Genomic DNA, 19,031 nt, shown 5'->3' with positions numbered 1-19,031 from the left:
CTGTATTTTACAACTTTTTATTACATTTTTAACTCTTTGTCTTTTTCAAAAGTTAGTACTTGCCAGGCAAGGTGGCATGCACCTCTAATCCCAGCAACTCAGGAAGCTGAGGGAGGAGGATCACTAATTCAAAGCCAGCCCCAGTAATGGCGAGGCCCTAAGCAACTCAGTGAGACCCTGTCTCTAAATAAAATACAAAAAAGGGCTGAGGATATGATCCAGTGGTTGAGTACCCCTGAGTTCAATCCCTGGTACAAAAAAAAAAAAAAAGTTAGTACTTGCCCCATTTTAAGATTTGCTTCACTTTCTATTCACTCATCATCACTATATCTTTCCCAAACTCTTCAAGGGAATAAAATGTAAAACCATGCAAAGTCCAAGCCAGTCCTAAAATGCAGTTAATGCTTTGGTGCCATTTCTTCCCCTCTTGGGACCCTCCCCATGCTCCCCCTGAAGTCTGCACTACCTGCTGTGCACACGGATGCACAGCTGTTGCCCTGGGAAGTCCCTTTACCATCAGGGTTCAAAGCCAAAGCGGAGATTCACTGACAGCAGAGGGGAGGTAGGGAATCCTCCTGGGAGGCACCAGCAGCGAGAAGTGAAATTTATCAAGGGATATAGAAAAGAGGGAAAGTTAAATGAAGCTACTTGGTGACTGCGATGATAAAGAAAGATAACAGAATTTATCCCTAGACTAGAGAGAAAAACAAATACTAAGGGATTTCTGTGTCAGCTACTAAAATGTGAACATTTTGTAACACCCTTTGATACTGAAATTGAAATACCTCTCACTCTGGCTTTAGATTCATTGCTGTCTTGATGTCATTTCTTATACTTGTGACTTTTTTTTGTTTGTAACTATAAAAAAAAACATTCCCTACCCCCGTACTTTTTAGTCAATTCTTTCATTAAGTATAAATATTAAATAACTTTTTTTAAAAGTCTTAAAATACTTGAGAAAAAAATGTTTTTCTTAATTTTTTCAGTATTCTTGATATAATTAACTCTTCCCTTCAAAGAAAGTAAATAGTTATGCTTTAATGGGTACTACTGGAGGTGGTATAAAAATTGGCTGTACCTAATTTGCAATATTAAAATTGAAAGTTGTTGCCAGGCACCGGGGTGCACACCCATAATCCCGGAGGCTTGGGAGGCTAAGGCAGGAGGATTGTGAGTTCAAAGCCAGCCTCAGCAAAAGCGAGGTACTAAGCAACTCAGTGAGACCCTGTCTCTAAATAAAATACAAAAAGGGCTGGGGATGTGAGATATTGAGTCCACAAAAAAGCACTTCTTAGTTTTATCACACTGGAATACTGTGCTCGGACCTCCAAACATTTACAAGATCTTTGAAGTCTACAACAAAAATGTTCTCCCTTCCCCACTCCCATGTGTGAAGTTTGGTTTAGTCTACATAATACTCTTGAGTATTGTTCTATTGTGTGATGTATCTGAAAAGAACTGTTGCTTAGCAGAAGCTCAAAGAGTTCCTATGGTCCAATATCTATCATTATCAAATACATACTTCGTAATCTTAATGATTAAGATAGCTAGAGATCATTCACAAAAGCTGCCCACATAGAAAAAAGGAATACTTATACTGAAATTTTATTACAACAGCTAAATTCAAAATGAAAATAATTGAATACCTTTAATTTCTCATTTGACTATACTGAGCAGTTTCCTGGTTATTACTACTTACATGTTTGGAAAGTCTTAATTATAAAAGGAAACAATGACATTTCAGGTAGTCGTTCTTTAACTTCTAATTCTTCCTTTGGATTATGCTATTAACCTGACTGTGCCCCTGTAAATCTACAGTAATTTATCTTATGCAATGCGCCTTGCTTTCGCTGGTCAGCGACAGCAGAAGTGTGCCAATTTCAATAGTGGATCCATTACACCATGAAGAGCAGCTATTCAAATGGAAAGCATTTGAAAGCTTTACAAAAAAATAATTCTCCCTGAGTGATGATAAATGATGGGCACTGAATTGCACGTGCAATAATTAATACAGTGTTTGTAAGATTAAGACAGAGCGTACATTCTGGTTCCAGAAGTACTCAAAAAAGCAAAGGGTGAACTGAGAAAGCCAGCTCACTCCCAAGGGAAATCATCTGCTCTGTGGGAAGAAAGTGGCGAGGGCAACCTGATCCATTGTCCCCATTTCCCCGAGGCATGTGAGATGCTGTAGAACAAGGATGTCCAAAGCACCTGGTTTAGAGAGAAATCATCCAGAGCAACACTGGATCCTTCATCTGATAGGGTGGTTAGGGAGGTGCATGCCACACATAACCTGAATTTTTCTCTCTCCTAACTTTGTTTTGAATCTTAATGTAGTTAATGTTTGAGACAATCTTATATTGTTTTCTAGATGGCATCTTTGTGAAAAGTAACTTTAGTAAAAATCTCCTTTGACTAAGGGTGCATCAGGATATAGTCAGAGATCTTACAGAACTGCTAAATAGCAGTTCTTTCTTCAAGCAGCAGGAATATGTAAGAATGATACTGTTACTACTATGAAGTAGAAAATATTATCACATGGAGATGTATCCTGTGCCAGGTGTCATGGTAGTCACCTTGATCAAGGAAATACCCGTGGTGACTTTTTAAAATTTATTCTTTTTAGATATACATGACAGCAGAGTATATTTTGACATATTATACATACTGTAGCAATTTTTTTAAAAGTGTTATTTATTGCTCTTATTCACAGACTTGCTTATATGAGTTGGTTTTAGAAATCAGATGGATATTTGTTCTAACACATAATTTTTATATGTATACTGTAAAGAATATTAGATTAAAAATCAAGAAATAAGGGGCTGTAGTCCCAATTCTGAAGAACTGTGTGACTTATAGCAAGAAAGCCAACCTCTCTGACTCTCAATAAGCACTCCTGTGAAGGAAAAGACTAATAGAACCAACACTGTCTTCCGGAAGAAATACTCTAATGATGGCCTATGCACTTACAAAGGGCTTAATATCGAAATGAATAACAGATTAAGAAATCAGGAGAAAGGAAGGCAGAAAAGAAAAAAACAAAGTGGGGGGGAAAAGAAAGTAAAAACAGTGCTAAAATTAGTGGGATGTTACAACATTTGTATAAATAAAATGCACTTGAGTTATATGATCATGTTTTTCAATTCCTTTTCCTGAAATATAAGCCACATTCTGCATAGACATCATCAGTATATTATATTTCTTGTGTAATTCTTTAGTATGAGTTTTGGGAAACTACCTAAGAGACAAGCAAGGCCCAGATCCCTAACTCTAATCTAAGCTCAAGAGCAAAGCCAGAGTCAACCTGTGCTTTCTTTGTCCCATGAGGTTCCATTTCAGGTCCAGTGGAGAAGGAGCAGGGATTTCTAAGATGAGAAATAGGATAAATGATTAAAACAGGCCAAGTCCCTACTGGGAATAGCTAATGATTATCTAGTCCCTGCTGGATGTCAAAAACAGTTAGTGTCAATGCACTCATTTCATATCAGATACTAAACCAGAACTGGGAAATTTGCTGGACATGTCACAAGTGACCTGTCCCCTTGAATTATGCACATCAACATCAAAGGAGCCCAGAAGCTGTTCAGAAGAAAAAAGAGAGATCTGTATGTGCTGAAGGCAAGGCTCTGGCAGGAATTAACTCTTGACCACGCCCATAGTCTTTTGGACAATTATTTGATGGGTTTCTCTCTATTTCTCCTTGCCCCTGTCCATCCTGTACATTTCTATAAATGTGTGTCAGTGAAATGATACAGTTTGAAGTGAATCTCTTTCTGTAGTGGTTAAAAATATATGCTGAGGACAGGACACCAACACCACTAACAAGGTGACATTTACTAAATGCGATTAATTCTTAGAACTCAAATTAATTAGGCTGTTGTTTCCCCAAAGAGTGCATGAAGCACAATAAAAACAAATATTTTGATAGTTTTTGTGTATTCGCAGTGTTATAAAATCTTTTGGCTTCATACATAAACCTTAGGACATTTTTTACATCTCTTTTCTGCAGGGTTATTTTTTAGTTGGTTTTTTTTTTTTTTTTTTCAATTCACTGTTGCTATAAAGGGTAGTGCTTTTGAGAGATGAAGAGTCTCTGGGAGGGTTAGGGGATGTGGCCAACAGAGGAGATAACACTTGATTTGGGGGCAAAGAATACTTATCTCAACTCTTGGCCCTCTGTAATAAATTGTAATTTTCTTGTGGAATTCAGCTTTTAGTCAATTATAGTATCAATAACTCTGAATCATGAAACAATTTTCCGAGTAACATAATATTTAAACATAAATTCACTTCTGATGTGACATGAGGGTTCTATCAGGTGTTTTATGTGATAACACATGTTCAAAGATCTAGTCAGGACCTCTAAGAGTTTATATCCTACAGAACATGCACTTGATATACTGCATAGGGCAGGCAAGTGAGAAATGAAAGAAGCAATTTATAGGGTCTGGGCCACCTAAGTAACCAACTCATTGCCTACCTCTCCTGACTGTAGTGGCTCGGGTGGGCTCTGCACTATTTCTTGGTGCCATTTTAAAAGTAGTCTGAAGTATACAGTTCCTGGAGACAGATAAGCCTCCATAGTCATTTCCTGAAATAGGAGCTCTGTATCTAATATTTACATGTTGCTTAGTCTCTTCTTATTTATTAAATCTTTACTTCCTGACCAGACCAAAAAAAAAAAAAAAAGGCCTTATAAAGCATGTAGGAACCAGAAAAACCAAGATCAAGGAAACTTGTAATTATCAAATATCTAAGAATCTGGAAAAAAAAATCTTGTTTTTCTACACTCTTGTCTTCAGTTACATTGTGAGTAGTAAATCCACCAGATGAAATTTCCAGTATTTTCCATTTATTTCTCAAATTATGTACATAAATAAACAGTATCCATGAGCTCCATGGCATTAATTGGCCAGATATCATACAGATCTCTAGTGGTTATCTACTTTGTCAACTTGCTGTTTGGACTTTCCTTCCTTTCTCTCCTTTACCTCCCTTCCTTTCTGTCTTTCTTTTATCCTTTTGCATGCTAGGAATAGAACCCAGAGCCTTGCACAGGCAAGCAAGGGCTTTCCTTTAAGGCTTCCTCTTAACCTTTATAAGAAGTCACATCAGAATACCTACCAATATTTGTCCCACGTCTCCATATAGGGACCTCTGTGACCAGCCTCACACAGTGAAGAAACTAGTAGACAACATCTAGATGCAGTTACCAGAGCAAAGACTGTGGATTTTTTGCAACACCTGGTTACATTAAAAATATCAGCTAGGAAGAGATTAAGGACCAAGTCATATTTAATAAGAACTTGTATCAGTGTTTCCAGAGGAAAAATCATGAGATCACGTAAAATTCAATTTCAAAAATAAAAAGCAAAGGTGAAATTTTAAATCTCAGATCAACCCAACTCCAACTTCTAATCACCAACAACAGGAAAAAAAAAATAGCCAGATATTATAAGAAAAAGCTTTTCAAGAAATTAGCAAAACGCTGCAACTTCACATTGGAATCTTTTTGCGATGGAGTCTGTGTGATGAAAACACATGAGGCCCCATTCTACCAGGCTAGGGAGTGAGTATAAATGACAATCATTTATGAGATTTGGTAAAATAAGGGTTCCCAGACCCCACCACTAAGCAATTTTCATTCATCAGTCCTGGATAAATTAATTCTGAAGCAGAGAGCTCAAAAATACTGCCCTTGTACTATTGGAACATACAATATCATCTTAATAGTCCAAAGCATAGACAAGTACCATTATTCCTCAGTATCCTTGGGGGACTGGTTCTAGAATTCTCTGTGGATACCAAAATCTATAGAATCTCATCTGCTATATGTCATGTTATTTGCATATTACCCATGTACATTCTCTTCTTTTTTGTTGTTGTTGTTTTGGGTGGTACTGGGGATTAAACCCAGGGTGTTATGCATGCAAGGCAAGCACTCTACCCACTGAACTACCTCCCAAGGACCTTCCTTGTATTTTTCAATCATCTCCAGCTTACTTATACTACCTAACACAATGCAAATGCTATATTAATAGTTGTTATGCTGTACTATTTTGGGAATGATGACATGAAAAAGTTTGTCCATGATGGGTACAGTTTTGTTGTTGTTTCCATATTTTTGATCCACGGCTAGCTGAATCCACAGTTGTGGAATGCACTGATGGATGCTGAAGGAAAAGTCGATGTACTTGACCTGATTAGAGCAGCCTTTCTCATTGCCAAAGACTAGACCACGCAACACCAGCCAGGTGGCTGGCAGCTTACCTAAGCAGCGGTAGGGGATCACGATGTGGGCATGAGTCTTGCACTGCTTGCGGCCCCGCTTGCACCAGTTCTGGATGGTCACTGGTTGGTTGGCTTCTACCACGTTGGTGATCTGCAGCTCAGGGTAAACCTGGGAGAGTGTACAAGAAAAGGACATTGTTACTTTGACATGGACAACCACTGAATGATCCTCCACCATTATGATAAAGTAGTGCTAAGCCCCAAACATCCAAGCCTGCTCCACTTCTGACCTAAGCTAAAGAGATTCAGTGTAAAGGAAAAGGTCCAAGTGACAAAGCATCTGGTCATTCCATCCAGCAGTGTGACCTGGATTTTACTGCACTCATTCAGACCTCAAATATTTTTCCAGAGGGGGAATAAAAGGAAAAATGAAGGAGGGAGGTATGAGACTCTTAAATATATGGGGTCATTTTTTATGTAAAATAAACTAGCATAAGGTCCATAGATTGTATGGACCTATCTATGGACCATAGGTAGATCTACCTAGAGATATTAATTTACTGAAATTCAACTGACCCCTATCTCACTAATTAAACATTTTACATATAGAATATGACACAAGGAAGATTTCTTTATAAAAATTAATCTCTGTATTCAAAGCAATTAACATAAGAAAAATTCATCACAAAGTTTTCAAGGGTGTCACTTAGATAAAGAACTGTCACTCATGAATTCTGTTCCCTCAATGACTAACTGGTATCCTCCTGTTACATTGTTACATTGCCGTTCTTAGTACCTAGTGGTGTTTGCTGAGCACTTGGAATGCACTGTCAAACTCAACTGAAATATCTACTTGTAATATATCAAACTACTTCTCTTTATTAATAATAATAAGCAGAGCAGGGCACAGTGGCACACTCCTATAATTTTTGCTATTCAGGAGTCACAAGTTCAAGGCCAGCCTCAGCAACTTAGACCCTGTATCAAAATAAAATCTTTAAAAAGGGCTGGAAATGGTCAAGTGCTTGCCTCCAATGCCTGAGACCCTGGATTTAATCCTCAGTACTGCCAAATAACAAGAAGAAGCAGATATTTGAAAGGAAAATGTTAATAAAGAGAACATATCTCTAAAATGAGCTGCTTTGCCAGACAAATAACAATGGAAAGACAGAACTGAGAATGTGAGCAACAGTATGGTTCTAACTCTGGGCTATGAATCTAAAGTGGCAAAAGTGAGCACAGTTTATTTTTGAAATTGTGAATGGGCGAAGGAATTTCTGCTGTGGAAGTGGAAGCGAGACAGTGAGAAGTAGTATTTGGAGAGCCAGTGAACTGAAATGAAGATTTTGGAAGAGTTGCAGGTATTGGTAACAGCAAGGTATATAACAGGATCATGGGAGGGTATAGACAATGAAGAATGAGGAAGGCAAGATCCCCAAAGGAAAGAGAATCGCTGACCTGAGCAACTGAGTACAGGAGGGATCACTGAGCTCACCATTAAAATCACTCATAAGCCAGATACAGTGGCTCATGCCTGTAATCCCAGCAGCTCAGGAGGCTGAGGCAGGAGGATTACAAGTTCAAAGCCAGACTCAGCAAAAGTGAGGCACTAAGCAACTCAGTGAGACCCTGTCTCTAAATAAAATACAAAAACATAGGGGTCTGGGATGTGGTTCAGTGGATGGGTACCTCTAAGTTTAATCCCCAGTACCTGCGCCCCTCCACCAAATACCTCATGAGTCACAAAGGAGGAGCGCTATACTAGATGAACACCAGAAGCTAAAATCCGCACACACTGAGGGGTTGTGCCATTGAAAGGGAAGAGGCTGGGGATGGTTCCCACTGGTAGAGGAGAGTGTGGTCGAGTTTAGGTGCATTACTTCATGGATGGGATAGATGGTGTTTTAGGGAGGAAAGGGGACGAGTAGTTTGGAGGGGGAAATGAGGAGCAAAGAGGCCATCTCCACCTCTAGGCACAATGCTATGAGGATTCTGAGAAAAGCACTTCTACCAGAGGAGTCTTCAGGGGAAGCCATTTCTGCAGAGGAGAACCAGGTTTCATAGCAAGAGAACAATGTCCCGTGTGCGTTACGAATATAGGGAATTCTGCTTATGATTATCAGTGACACTGACAGGGCTTGGTGGGATCTTCTCTTTACCTAAAATGTTAATGTCTTGTTCATCATTTTTGCTGTATGAATTTTTATTTTTTGAAAAATTGTTCTACAATATTATTCATCTTGATTCCCTGAGCATCTCACACACCTCACCTTAGTCCTGGTCCCAAGAAAAATGAGTTGAAACAAAAAGCATTGAGAATGGACACATAAACTATGGGGTACATCTACACAGTGGGGTATTATTCTGTGATAAAAAGAAATGAGCCACCGAGCCATGAAGAGTCATGGAGGAATCTTCAATGCATACTGCTAAGTAAAAGAAACCCGTATGTAAAGGTGACACACAGCACAACTTCCTCTACATGACCTTCTGGGAAAGGCAAGCCACAGAGGCAGTAAAGATTGGCTTGGGGGGTGGTGGGAGGGTAAACAGGCAGAACACAGAGCATGTTTAGGGCAATGAAACTACTCTGGTGAATACACGTCACTGGCATTTGTCCAAACATGAGGAATTTGCATTTACATTTGTCCAAACCACCAAGAGAGCGCCCCAATGTGAACTATGTACTCTGGGTGATAATGACGTGTTCGTGTAGGTTCATGGATTATAACAAATGCATCACTCCATTGGGGTATGTTGATAACGGAGGCCAAGGGATTATGGGGAACCTCTGCATATGCTCTCAATTTTTCAGTGAATCTATAACTTCTCTAAAAAAACATATTATATTTAAAAATAAAAATTAAAAATAAAGGCCTGTATCAGTGTAGCAGTGTAAGTGATAAATCCAATAGTAGAGGAATAATCTAGAACACACACACAAGTAGCTAAATCAGAATCCTAGGCTGGGTGCTGAGAAAGTGCTTCAGAACACTGCCAGAAATCTCGCTCCAAAGGATACAGCTTCCTTCCCTTTATTTTATTTTGTTCTTAAGTATCTTAACACTTCAATGCATGCATATCAGGTCACAGATAATGCCCTACTTGAAAATGTCACTAAAAATTTAATAGCCCCATGGCTTTATCCTATGTAATGAAAGGCCAAGTGGCTCTTTGTACAGAAATATAATTCTCTCTTCACCTTTACTTGCTTATTATATCGCAAAAGTATAGCACTCATGAGTCATAAAGTTGGTGGCATTACAGAGTTCACCCTGAGGGTACCACTTTATGTGCAGCAAAGTGTGCACTATTGCCTTTCTCTAAAGGGGTTCTATCTGCCACTTCACAGAAGTACCACCCTGCTGAGAATTTTCTCAGGACCTGTCAGCTCTCTGGAATCCCTACAGCAGACACAACCATATCCTATTTCCTTCTTTTCAATTTAAAACCAACAAATTGAAGGTACAATTGATTAGCAGGAAAGAAGGATCTCTTTTTCATCTTGAGTGATAACCATCTTTAGACTCCTATGGTCATATTCAGGGAAACAGAGCAGTACCTTATTTGACTGACAATTTCCAAGCAGTTAGACAGAATTGCAAACTAAAATCTGTGAACACATGTTTCTCCCTAAAGATCACCAGAACTTCAAAGAGTGATCATCAGCCAAACAGAGTTTAGCTCCAGTTTCTGCCATGAAATCCAGGGCATGTATACTATTTCCTGGCTTTAGCTTCTCACTCCATTTTGCTAACAACGGTAATTGTTAATATGGAGAAGAATGTGGATTATAAAATTTGAACCACTCACAAAGGCCATGCATAATTTGCCTACTGCCCTAATCAATAAAATGAAGGCAGTACTTCAACCTGATTCACTTACTTTTATTCAGGGATAAGGAGCTATTAATTTGGAACTGCCAAAGATAGTAAAATTTTGCTGCTCTAACACCAGGAGGCTTATTTGAAGGTGGAAGAAGAAAAAATATCAAAGTAACACAATTTCTTTTGACGCACAAAAAGACCCGGTTAGATAATTGTGATAACCACATGCATAAGAAACCCCCAAAGAAGCAAAAGTAACAAAACTAGAAAACTTTTTAAATAAATGACAAAAATCCAAATAACATTTTATTTTTATTAAGCAGCTAGCTCTAGTATATGTCTAGGGACAAAAAAAAAAAAGCATTTTTTTATGTTGAAAAGACAGCCTAGCTCACTATCTAGTCAAGAATAAAAATAATAATTAGATACACAAATGTCCTTGAGAAAAATTCCTGACTTTTCTCCATAATTAATTATAAGCATGGGCTCAATGTTTAATATTTTCTCTGCAGCAGTACCTCAAATTGTAATGCTTAAGTCAAATTTCAATGGTTTTAATGCTCAAATTGAATTTTTTATATTTAAAAAAAGGACTTTATACAACAACAGTTATATTTATAAATACTTAAAATAAAGCAGAAGCAAATCCAGACCAGTATTAGTTACTTGAAAAATAAACTGTCCCAATCTCTACAAATCTTCCTAAATTATAGGTGCACAGAGCAGTCACTGTATAAACACAGGCAAGATGTTCCAGCACACTGTGACCTCAAATCCCTTACACCACACTTCCTGTGCCCAGGCCCCCTAGAGTCCCCCTGTGCAGACAGGACTTCCACAGTGTGATACATCACCAACCCTCCCTCTCTCTGGGGACCGCTCCTTGTATTTATCACAGTGCACTCACAGTTGGTTAAATGCATGACTGTATGGCCTCCCCAATGAAAAATCCCTTTCCTGAGGGGCAGGAAAGGTGATCTGGCATCTCGCAGGCCTCCTGATGGCTGCACATTCATCACCTCTGGTTTTAAGGCCAACAGGAGGCTGCCAGCTCCTTCCCACTCTTCCTGGTGCTCCAACCCTCCGCCGTCCGAAGGAAGTAATCAGTAGAGACCACGTTTTAACTGCAGCTCCATCCCCTCACTGACTGCAAGGCTAAACCATATCCTGCATTCCCTTCCCCAGGAGCTGGGAACAAACACATACAGGCTCTTGCTAGATGATGAAGACACTTGATGGGCGTTAGGGTGAGTCAGAGCCAGAGATGGCTCACTCACATGCAAGAATGAGCCAACCAGGCATCTGGGAGAAGCTGCTGGTTTAGGGGAAACTGAAAAGAGAGAAGCTAAGGTGAGAGGCACGGAAAGATGAGGATTTGACAGGGGCTGGCTGGCCCCTTGCTGATCTCACTCAAACTCCTCACCCCTCCAGCATTCCTTCAGTCCCTGCACCCAGACTGCCTCATGCAAACACCCATCAAAGGTCACTGACCACTATTTGCCTCCTGTGGCACCTCCCTGTGCTACTAGGATCTATAACTCTTTGAAGGTAAAGACAGTGTCCCCTCAACAAAGGCCAGCAGTGGGCTAGCACGTAACTGCTCATAAATGTCTAATGAGTATTTCTGGTTCAGGTAGGAACACCTTCACTATAGAGAAATTCAGTACATACTAGGCTCTCACTGAATATTATAAAACTATCTCCTAAATAGGATGCTCAACGGTTATTGGATTATGAGCTTTTTAATAAAAATAACCCTTCCAATATTGTTCTTCTAAATAGATACAACTTATATAAATAAGACTGCCTTACATAAAAATAAAGTAATAATAATTACAGCTAAAGAAGAATTACATTGAGGAAGAATTCAAAGCTAGGCTGGTCCTAGAATCTGAAAAGCAGCCTATCTGGCCAAAAAGCCAGATGTATCAGAACATAAAATGATTAGAGAGAGACAGAGACAGAGACAGAGAGACGGAGAGACAGAGACAGAGAGAAATAAAGAAATTCCATATACTAACAGCCAGAAAAGAGTTCAAGTAGGAACAATCTTAGATGCATATCAGAAGGTTATAGTGGGTGGTATAAGTGGTTTTAAGGCATTTCACTGCAGAAATACATTAAAACTTGGTCAACTCAATTTTGTTCTAAATTTAAAAAATTTTAAGTCTCTTTCCCTCTCTGTCTCTCCAAATTGGAAACATATTAATCTCAAACACGATGACATTTAAGTCGTTAAATACGCAAAACAAGAAAAGACATTGATGGTATTTAAGAATGCCAAGAACATGTAGTTTTATATGTAAAAATATAAAAATATTTCTTTAAGACATATGTTGTCAGAGTCCTACAGAACTTCATTCTTCACATTGAGGGCAAATTCCTTTCGCAAACAGGCCACCTAGGACCGTGAGGAATGCCAAAGTCATTTCCAGATGCCCCAGGGTTATTTCAAGAACACAAAAATCAAACAGGGCCTAGTAAAATGGGAATTGATGATAATTGTGAAAACAATTTGCCTATTTTTCTTTTTAGCCATTCAGCTTTTAAAATTCATTTTCAATCAAATTCCCAAGGACATTTCTTTTTGGAAAATGTTAGAAATTTTGTTAACAAAATGATGTGTTAAGTATGTAGGTCAGAAGTCAATGGGTAAAGTGTGCTGCTTCAGTATGTCTTAATTTACAGGTCAGCAAAGGGCAAGGGAAACAGGCCTGCAGGACATTCTGACTGAAGTCATAGATCTTGAGTAGATGAAATAAAGAGCTTGCATTCTAGACTTAACCAGGAGCAAGGGTGAATGAATATGACAATTACAGAAGTTGAGCGATTGGTACATTTTACTATACTATCATTCATTTTACTATACTATCCTTCTTCTTTCTTTTTCTTTTTCTGATGGTGCTAGGGATTGAGCCCAGGTGCCTTTGCACATGCTAGATAAGCATTCTACTATACCTCTGGGTTACACTCCCAGTCCTTATTAGTATTCCTTTTCCCTGAAATTTTACATTTAAGAAAATGAGAAGGGGGAAAGAACTATCCCAGAGGAAACAGCTCATAGATTCATGCAGCATATGAGAAAACAAAAATCCAAGATCCAAATTGTACCTGCAGAAACAAAGAATCAAAAGCCCTATAACAAAATGCCAAATGGCAGTCTAATCATGGGATAGTTTCATCTTCTGAGAACTTCTTTTTTTAAATCTTCTGATAGCTTTTATATACCAATTACTTTTTCAAAGAGCATATCCAAAAGAATAAGAAAAGTATATAATAACTGAAAGTTTATTAGTGCCAGAAATTGTTGCAAACATTTCATGTGTAGCACATTATGGAATCCTCCACTAGCTAGTAACTGCTCTACTTTGCAGAAGATGAAGCCAGGACCTAACAACCAAAGCAGGTGCCATTCTTAAGCACAGAAAGAGCATATTAAGTTTTCAACAACTTAAACTTTAGTGTTAAAACCAAAACAAAGTATGCTGTAGACAATATATTCATGTTTCTGGATTTAAATGACCCACTGCAATTTTTGGGGGGGCTACAAAGAAAAAAAATCACATTAAAAATTGTTTTCAACATAAATTCTGTGAATAATGGGAGATATCGGAAACAGAACCTCTAATTTAATTGAGAAGCAGAACTGGAAGCTGAAAAGCGTTCTCTGCTTGCAACTTAATGAGGAGCTGAGAGGCAAAACGCATCTGATGAAACCCTACCGCAATAATGGGAAGTCTGAGCTGCGCTGGGTTTTCACAATGATGGCTTGATGCCAGCTGACAGGGAAGATGCTGCAGGGCAGTAGGGAATTTCCCAAGAATTTGGCCCAATTCTGTTTCTGACACTATGTATAAATATATGCTATATCCACACATTCATACTCCAGAGTTGAGAAAATAATGTCAAAGGATCTTCTTTGATTGACAAGTCATTCTAATCCAAAGTGCTGAATATAAAACAAATGGGGGGTAGGTGGTGGTGGTAGGGGTTGGTGACTAAACCAATGGAACAGGACACAGATGCAAAAACGAAACCAGATATGGACACATACTCTCTAGATTCTGTCTCCTTAATCTCTCGCAATTTCTGGCTAATTTTCTCATTTTAAAATAAGCAAACTGGCTTTCTTTCTTTTCAATACTATTGTCTATGCAAGCAATTCCTGCAGACAACTATATCCAGACCACTAATGCATAAAATATACCCATACTGTGTAGAAGTAGTCCAATATATCTATTCAAACATTGTCTCACTTAGTATGCACTTTTGGATCTTTCAAATACCAAACCCACAATGTTTATGTGCCTAATACCTGTGGGTCAATTTTAAACCTATAAAGCTGAAGGGAACACAAAGCAAAATAATGATGATCAAGAACCTCCCATGGCCTTTACCAAGAGCCAGTGCAGAGCACAGCCTCAAAGATGGATATATTCGACTGAAAAGACCATTCATTGTTCCCTTTTTCTACAATTTAACTTTACTTTTATATTACTATAGAATGAAAAAAAAAAAGAGAGAGAGAGAAAAAGAATTCTTGTCTGGGCATTCCATCTTCAATCACATACTTGAGTAGAAAGCTGGGCAAGGGAAATGGTTTTGTTAAACTCTTGTAAGAGGCAGATTTTGTTCTGTCCAGGTATAGGTATGTTTTGTTCTCTGGTCTTGTTAATCTATCAACAACACAACTGTTCATTCAGAGCAAGAAGGTCAAAGAAGCAGCAAATATTGTTAGCTGTGGGAAAGAACACACCTAGGAAAAAGAGAATATATCCATACTCTAATAAGAAAGACAATAAACAAAGCCACATTCACCCGCCTAGCTTTCCCAGCTAGAACTCTCTGCCAGCGAAGCTCACCCTATTCAGAGCCCCATTCCCATCCAGACCTTCAGAAAGCCCTACCTGGAAAGAGGTGCTCAACTTGTTAGGGACACAGAGAGCAGCAGAGTCTGTGTTGTAATTCTCTCCATAGAGGAGGAAGAGCAGTACTGGGACTTTACAATTTCCCACTTAATTCGCAATGTCTAACTCTTAAGACACTCGCCTGTGTGTTCCCATGATAAAGTGAGGGCACATCTGAGACTGGTCGGGTGGCTGTTCCTGAACGACTCAGGTGCCAAAGAGCAATGATACAGCCCCTCCAGGTATGCACAGAGCTCAGCTATGGAAAAGGGGAGAGTGGGAAGAATGATCTTCACATCTCTTTTCACACTTGTACTTGGTGATCCGAATTCCTCCTTTTCCCAACTTATCTCCCCCTGGAAACAAGCTAATCTATCAAATTGTCCTGACAAAACACACTCATGTTAAAAACCACCCATGGCTCCCGCATCTCCAGATGTAGAACCCAAGTCCCAGGTTTATAATCAAGACCCTCTGTTTTATAGCCTCATTCCACCTTTTTTAATTTTCTGAATTCTATTTTCAATTATATTCAATTGTACATTTACCACCCACCTCTGAGTCACGAATGGCATCTTGCCACGTAACAAATTCCCATTTTTGGTGTTCAAAAAATATTGGCTAAATCTGCCGAAATTATCTTTGAGAAGAAATAGATTCCTGAGATGCAGAATTGAAATACATTTACTTCTTGCTTCTCACATCCTGAAATCTTTGGTTTAAATAGAACAATGCATGGTTGTTGTTGATGGTTTTTAAATCTCATTTCATCGAAAATAAAGAGTATAATAATATCTAACAATTCTAATTTTTATTCCTAAACTTTAGTGTGTGTTTCAAGAGAGATATTATCCTCATTTTGCTCTATATAAACTTAGCAATTCCTTACATTTAGAAATTCCTTAGGTCAAAGTTTGGGTACTGCAACCATTCATTAAGGCAAGTGGCCACTTTATGCTGTTAAATTAATTATGAATAATTCATCTAGTTATATTCAAGCTGTTTCCACAATTCAGCACTTTTTCCTTTTAATACAAAACAGAGGAAAGGGACTTTTTCCTATCAAAGAGCCACAGAGGAAAAATAACAATTGACAGTCTGTTGTGGTTATTTAGTTTTTCATACAAATTACCATAAAACTTAGTAGCTTCAAACAACACTCATAAAGAACAACCTAGGGATCTGATTCCATAAATTTTTCTCAGGAAGCGTATTTTGTGATATTTAGTATGTTACATCTGAATGTTTAAAGTCATGCTGTGAGGTCATGACTGAATATCTGAAGTCTGATGTGGAGTCCATCATGGCACTTGTGTTAAAACTGGATGAATATAAACTGAGTGTCAATCTGTGCTACGGGCCAAGATTCCCCAAACTCTTGCAGGAAAATCACTTTAGAATTCTATCAATGAACAGAAACAGTCTCTGTAACGGCAAACCATAGGCTCCAGTCTGAAGGAAGCTCCCTCAGTGCAGAGATGGGTACAGAACCACATGCATCCTGAGCCATGATCCCAGTGCCACCAATAGGCCATCTACAAGAAGCATTTACTAAATGATGACCAGTGTTCTCTAGGTCCAAGCTAAGTGTTGGACAGACTATTTTGCAAGGCATGATCTCTAGAAATATTCCTCCTCAGCAGCACCTTGGGTCTTTAGTGCTTTTGCCTACAGTACTCAATACAGTCTTTGTTTTAGCTTGGGCTGCTATAACAAAATACCAGAGACTGGGAAATTTAAAAAATAGAAATGTATTTTGTCACAGTTCTGGAAGCTAAAACTCTGAGATCAAGATATCAGCATGGATGGGTTCTAATGAGTGCCTGCTTCTACCTTCTTGCTGTATCCTCACGGGGCTTCTTCTTTGTGTGAGCAAAGAGAGACAACAGGCTCTCTGGTGTCTCATCCTAGGAAAGCACCAATGCCATGAGGAGGTCCCTACCCTCCCAATCTCATCAATACTATCACAAAGGGGGTTAGTTTCAACGTACGAATTTTGGGGGCACACAAACATTCAGTCAGTTGACCGTACTCAATAGATACCCAATAATGAAATTAAAGAAAAACCTCAAAAAGGATTTAAAAAAAAAACTGTATTTCAATAATAACTGGCAGAAAGGAAACAACTATGACTGGGGGAGATACCCTGGCACCAAGAAATTGAAGCACTTGGGATAAACACATAGGTAAAACAAATACACAATTTAAATCATAAGTTTCAACATATCGATCAAACTTTATAAAGGCTGATAATCAGGACTCAAGTTTAAAAGGACTCAATCTTTACTTTCCCTCCTGAATCTTGCTCTTGACCAAGGGTAGGACCAAAGAAATCACAAGGGCAAAGATGACAACATTCACAATAACAACAACATCCAAAAAGCAGGGAGTATAAATGGAGAGGAACAATGAAGACTATGGAGAATGTGGACTAGACGATTATTCGCCATCAAAGTATTAATATTTCATACATTACCCTAGGCTAAGTACCAACAGATAGGAGTTAGAGCAGTCCTGGGGAAAAACAAATTGAACCAGTGAGTTAAAGTGGTTAGCAAAAGGTCAAAATGAGGTCACAGTCATGGGTTCAGTTGGTTTTTCGGTCCTAAGATCACAGACTGCTAACAGCTGCCTCTCTGACTCAGCTGGCTGCCTCTAAAACATCTGTGTCACAAGAGGGATAGAGGGAGCATATAAAGAAAAAAAAATATATTCTCCACTGTTCGGAGAAAATATCATTACGTGAGTAGCCCTGTTAATGGTAAAAAGTAGTAATGGTTTCAACTTTTTTTTTTCATTGAAAACGGGGAATATGCACAAAGATCAATGTCAATAGCAAAGCATCTTTATATTCCTGACCCAAACCACCTGCCAGTCTGCAATTCCACACCCTTTCAAGACACTTTGCTATGACTTCTGAAAGTAACTGATGAAGACAAAAGTCATCCAAAGACAACACCAACAACACCACCCAATAGCAGAATCAAAATAAATAACACAAGAATTAGGATATATTGGTGGAAGAACTGGCTACAAACAATGCATTCAGTTATAACCTACAATGATGGTAATTATGGCAATATAACAGATGGTGCAATTATAACTTTTGACGACATAAAAATAACGTAACTTATAAAATCGGTAGGAAGGGAAAATAGAAAAATCGTAAGAGTACTGTTTTCCCTGTCATTCGTAGCAATGAATCAATTGACACTGTAGAAAATAAAACATGGACATAAAAAAGAAATATAGGCAAATATAAACATTTCCAGCAACATACAAAAAAATGCAACTAACAAAAACTATTCATTATTTCTAATTATTAAAAAAAAAACAAAACAGAATAGCTACAATGTTGAAAGTGACAGATAGGCCCTAAAATATCAATATAGAATGTTCTAGATTGTTCCAGATGCACCATTGGATAGAGTACATCAAACATGGCTCAATAGTTCTGCGTGAACATCTCTGCACTCCGTACTAGTACTCCCCTGCAAAGCCAGTTAAAGTCATGAATTCCCCCAGCAGCTACTCTCCGACCTGAAAAACTCTTATCCCTGAGCTCTGCATTGGGCTGTGACTATCGTTCTATTTTGCCTCATGCCATTCTTCATCCCTTTTCAGGCAGCAGTCCCTCACCCCACACCACTTTGGATATTAAAGATACCTCACACCCACATAGTCTGGGTGCTGAGTCTATGTGCCTGGTGACTGATCCAGGGGTGGGTGTGTGGCCAAAAGTAAGGCCAATCCATATCCTTCCCTGGAACTCTAGTGCGCATGGGCAGAAGGAAGTTGGCATACTTTCTGCTGAGAATGCATCCCCCCAGACACTGGCTGCCATCTCCCCTGGTCTCCTGGGGGCGGGGGGGGGGGGGGCATCTCAGCAGGAGAAAGTGAGCAAACAGCAGGAGAAAGGATAAGCAGAAAACAAAGAGAGACCCTGTTAGGCAAATCCTAGACCGCACTGAGTCTCAGTTCCAGTGTCTGAGGACCTAACTTCGGTGCATTTTTGGTTTTTGTTTTGTTTTGAATTGTGTAAGCTCTCCTTGCAGCATCTTCCCCA

The 19,031-nt window shown here is 38.8% G+C and overlaps 1 protein-coding gene across 6 annotated transcripts in view; it reads right to left on the bottom strand.

The window, feature by feature from the left end:
• The window catches only part of App (amyloid beta precursor protein), a 239,114-nt gene that overhangs the window by 159,729 nt on the left and 60,354 nt on the right, over window positions 1–19,031 (bottom strand). For all 6 annotated transcript variants that reach the window (XM_027929083.2, XM_071615110.1, XM_027929078.3 and 3 more), the window contains exon 3: window positions 6,271–6,400. In XM_027929083.2, coding sequence (XP_027784884.2) covers window positions 6,271–6,400 — 130 coding nt within the window. The remainder of the gene's footprint in view (window positions 1–6,270; window positions 6,401–19,031) is intronic.

This window comes from Marmota flaviventris, chromosome 8, assembly GCF_047511675.1.
Source record: "Marmota flaviventris isolate mMarFla1 chromosome 8, mMarFla1.hap1, whole genome shotgun sequence".
NCBI lineage: Eukaryota > Metazoa > Chordata > Mammalia > Rodentia > Sciuridae > Marmota > Marmota flaviventris.
This window is presented reverse-complemented; position numbering and strand designations above follow the sequence as displayed.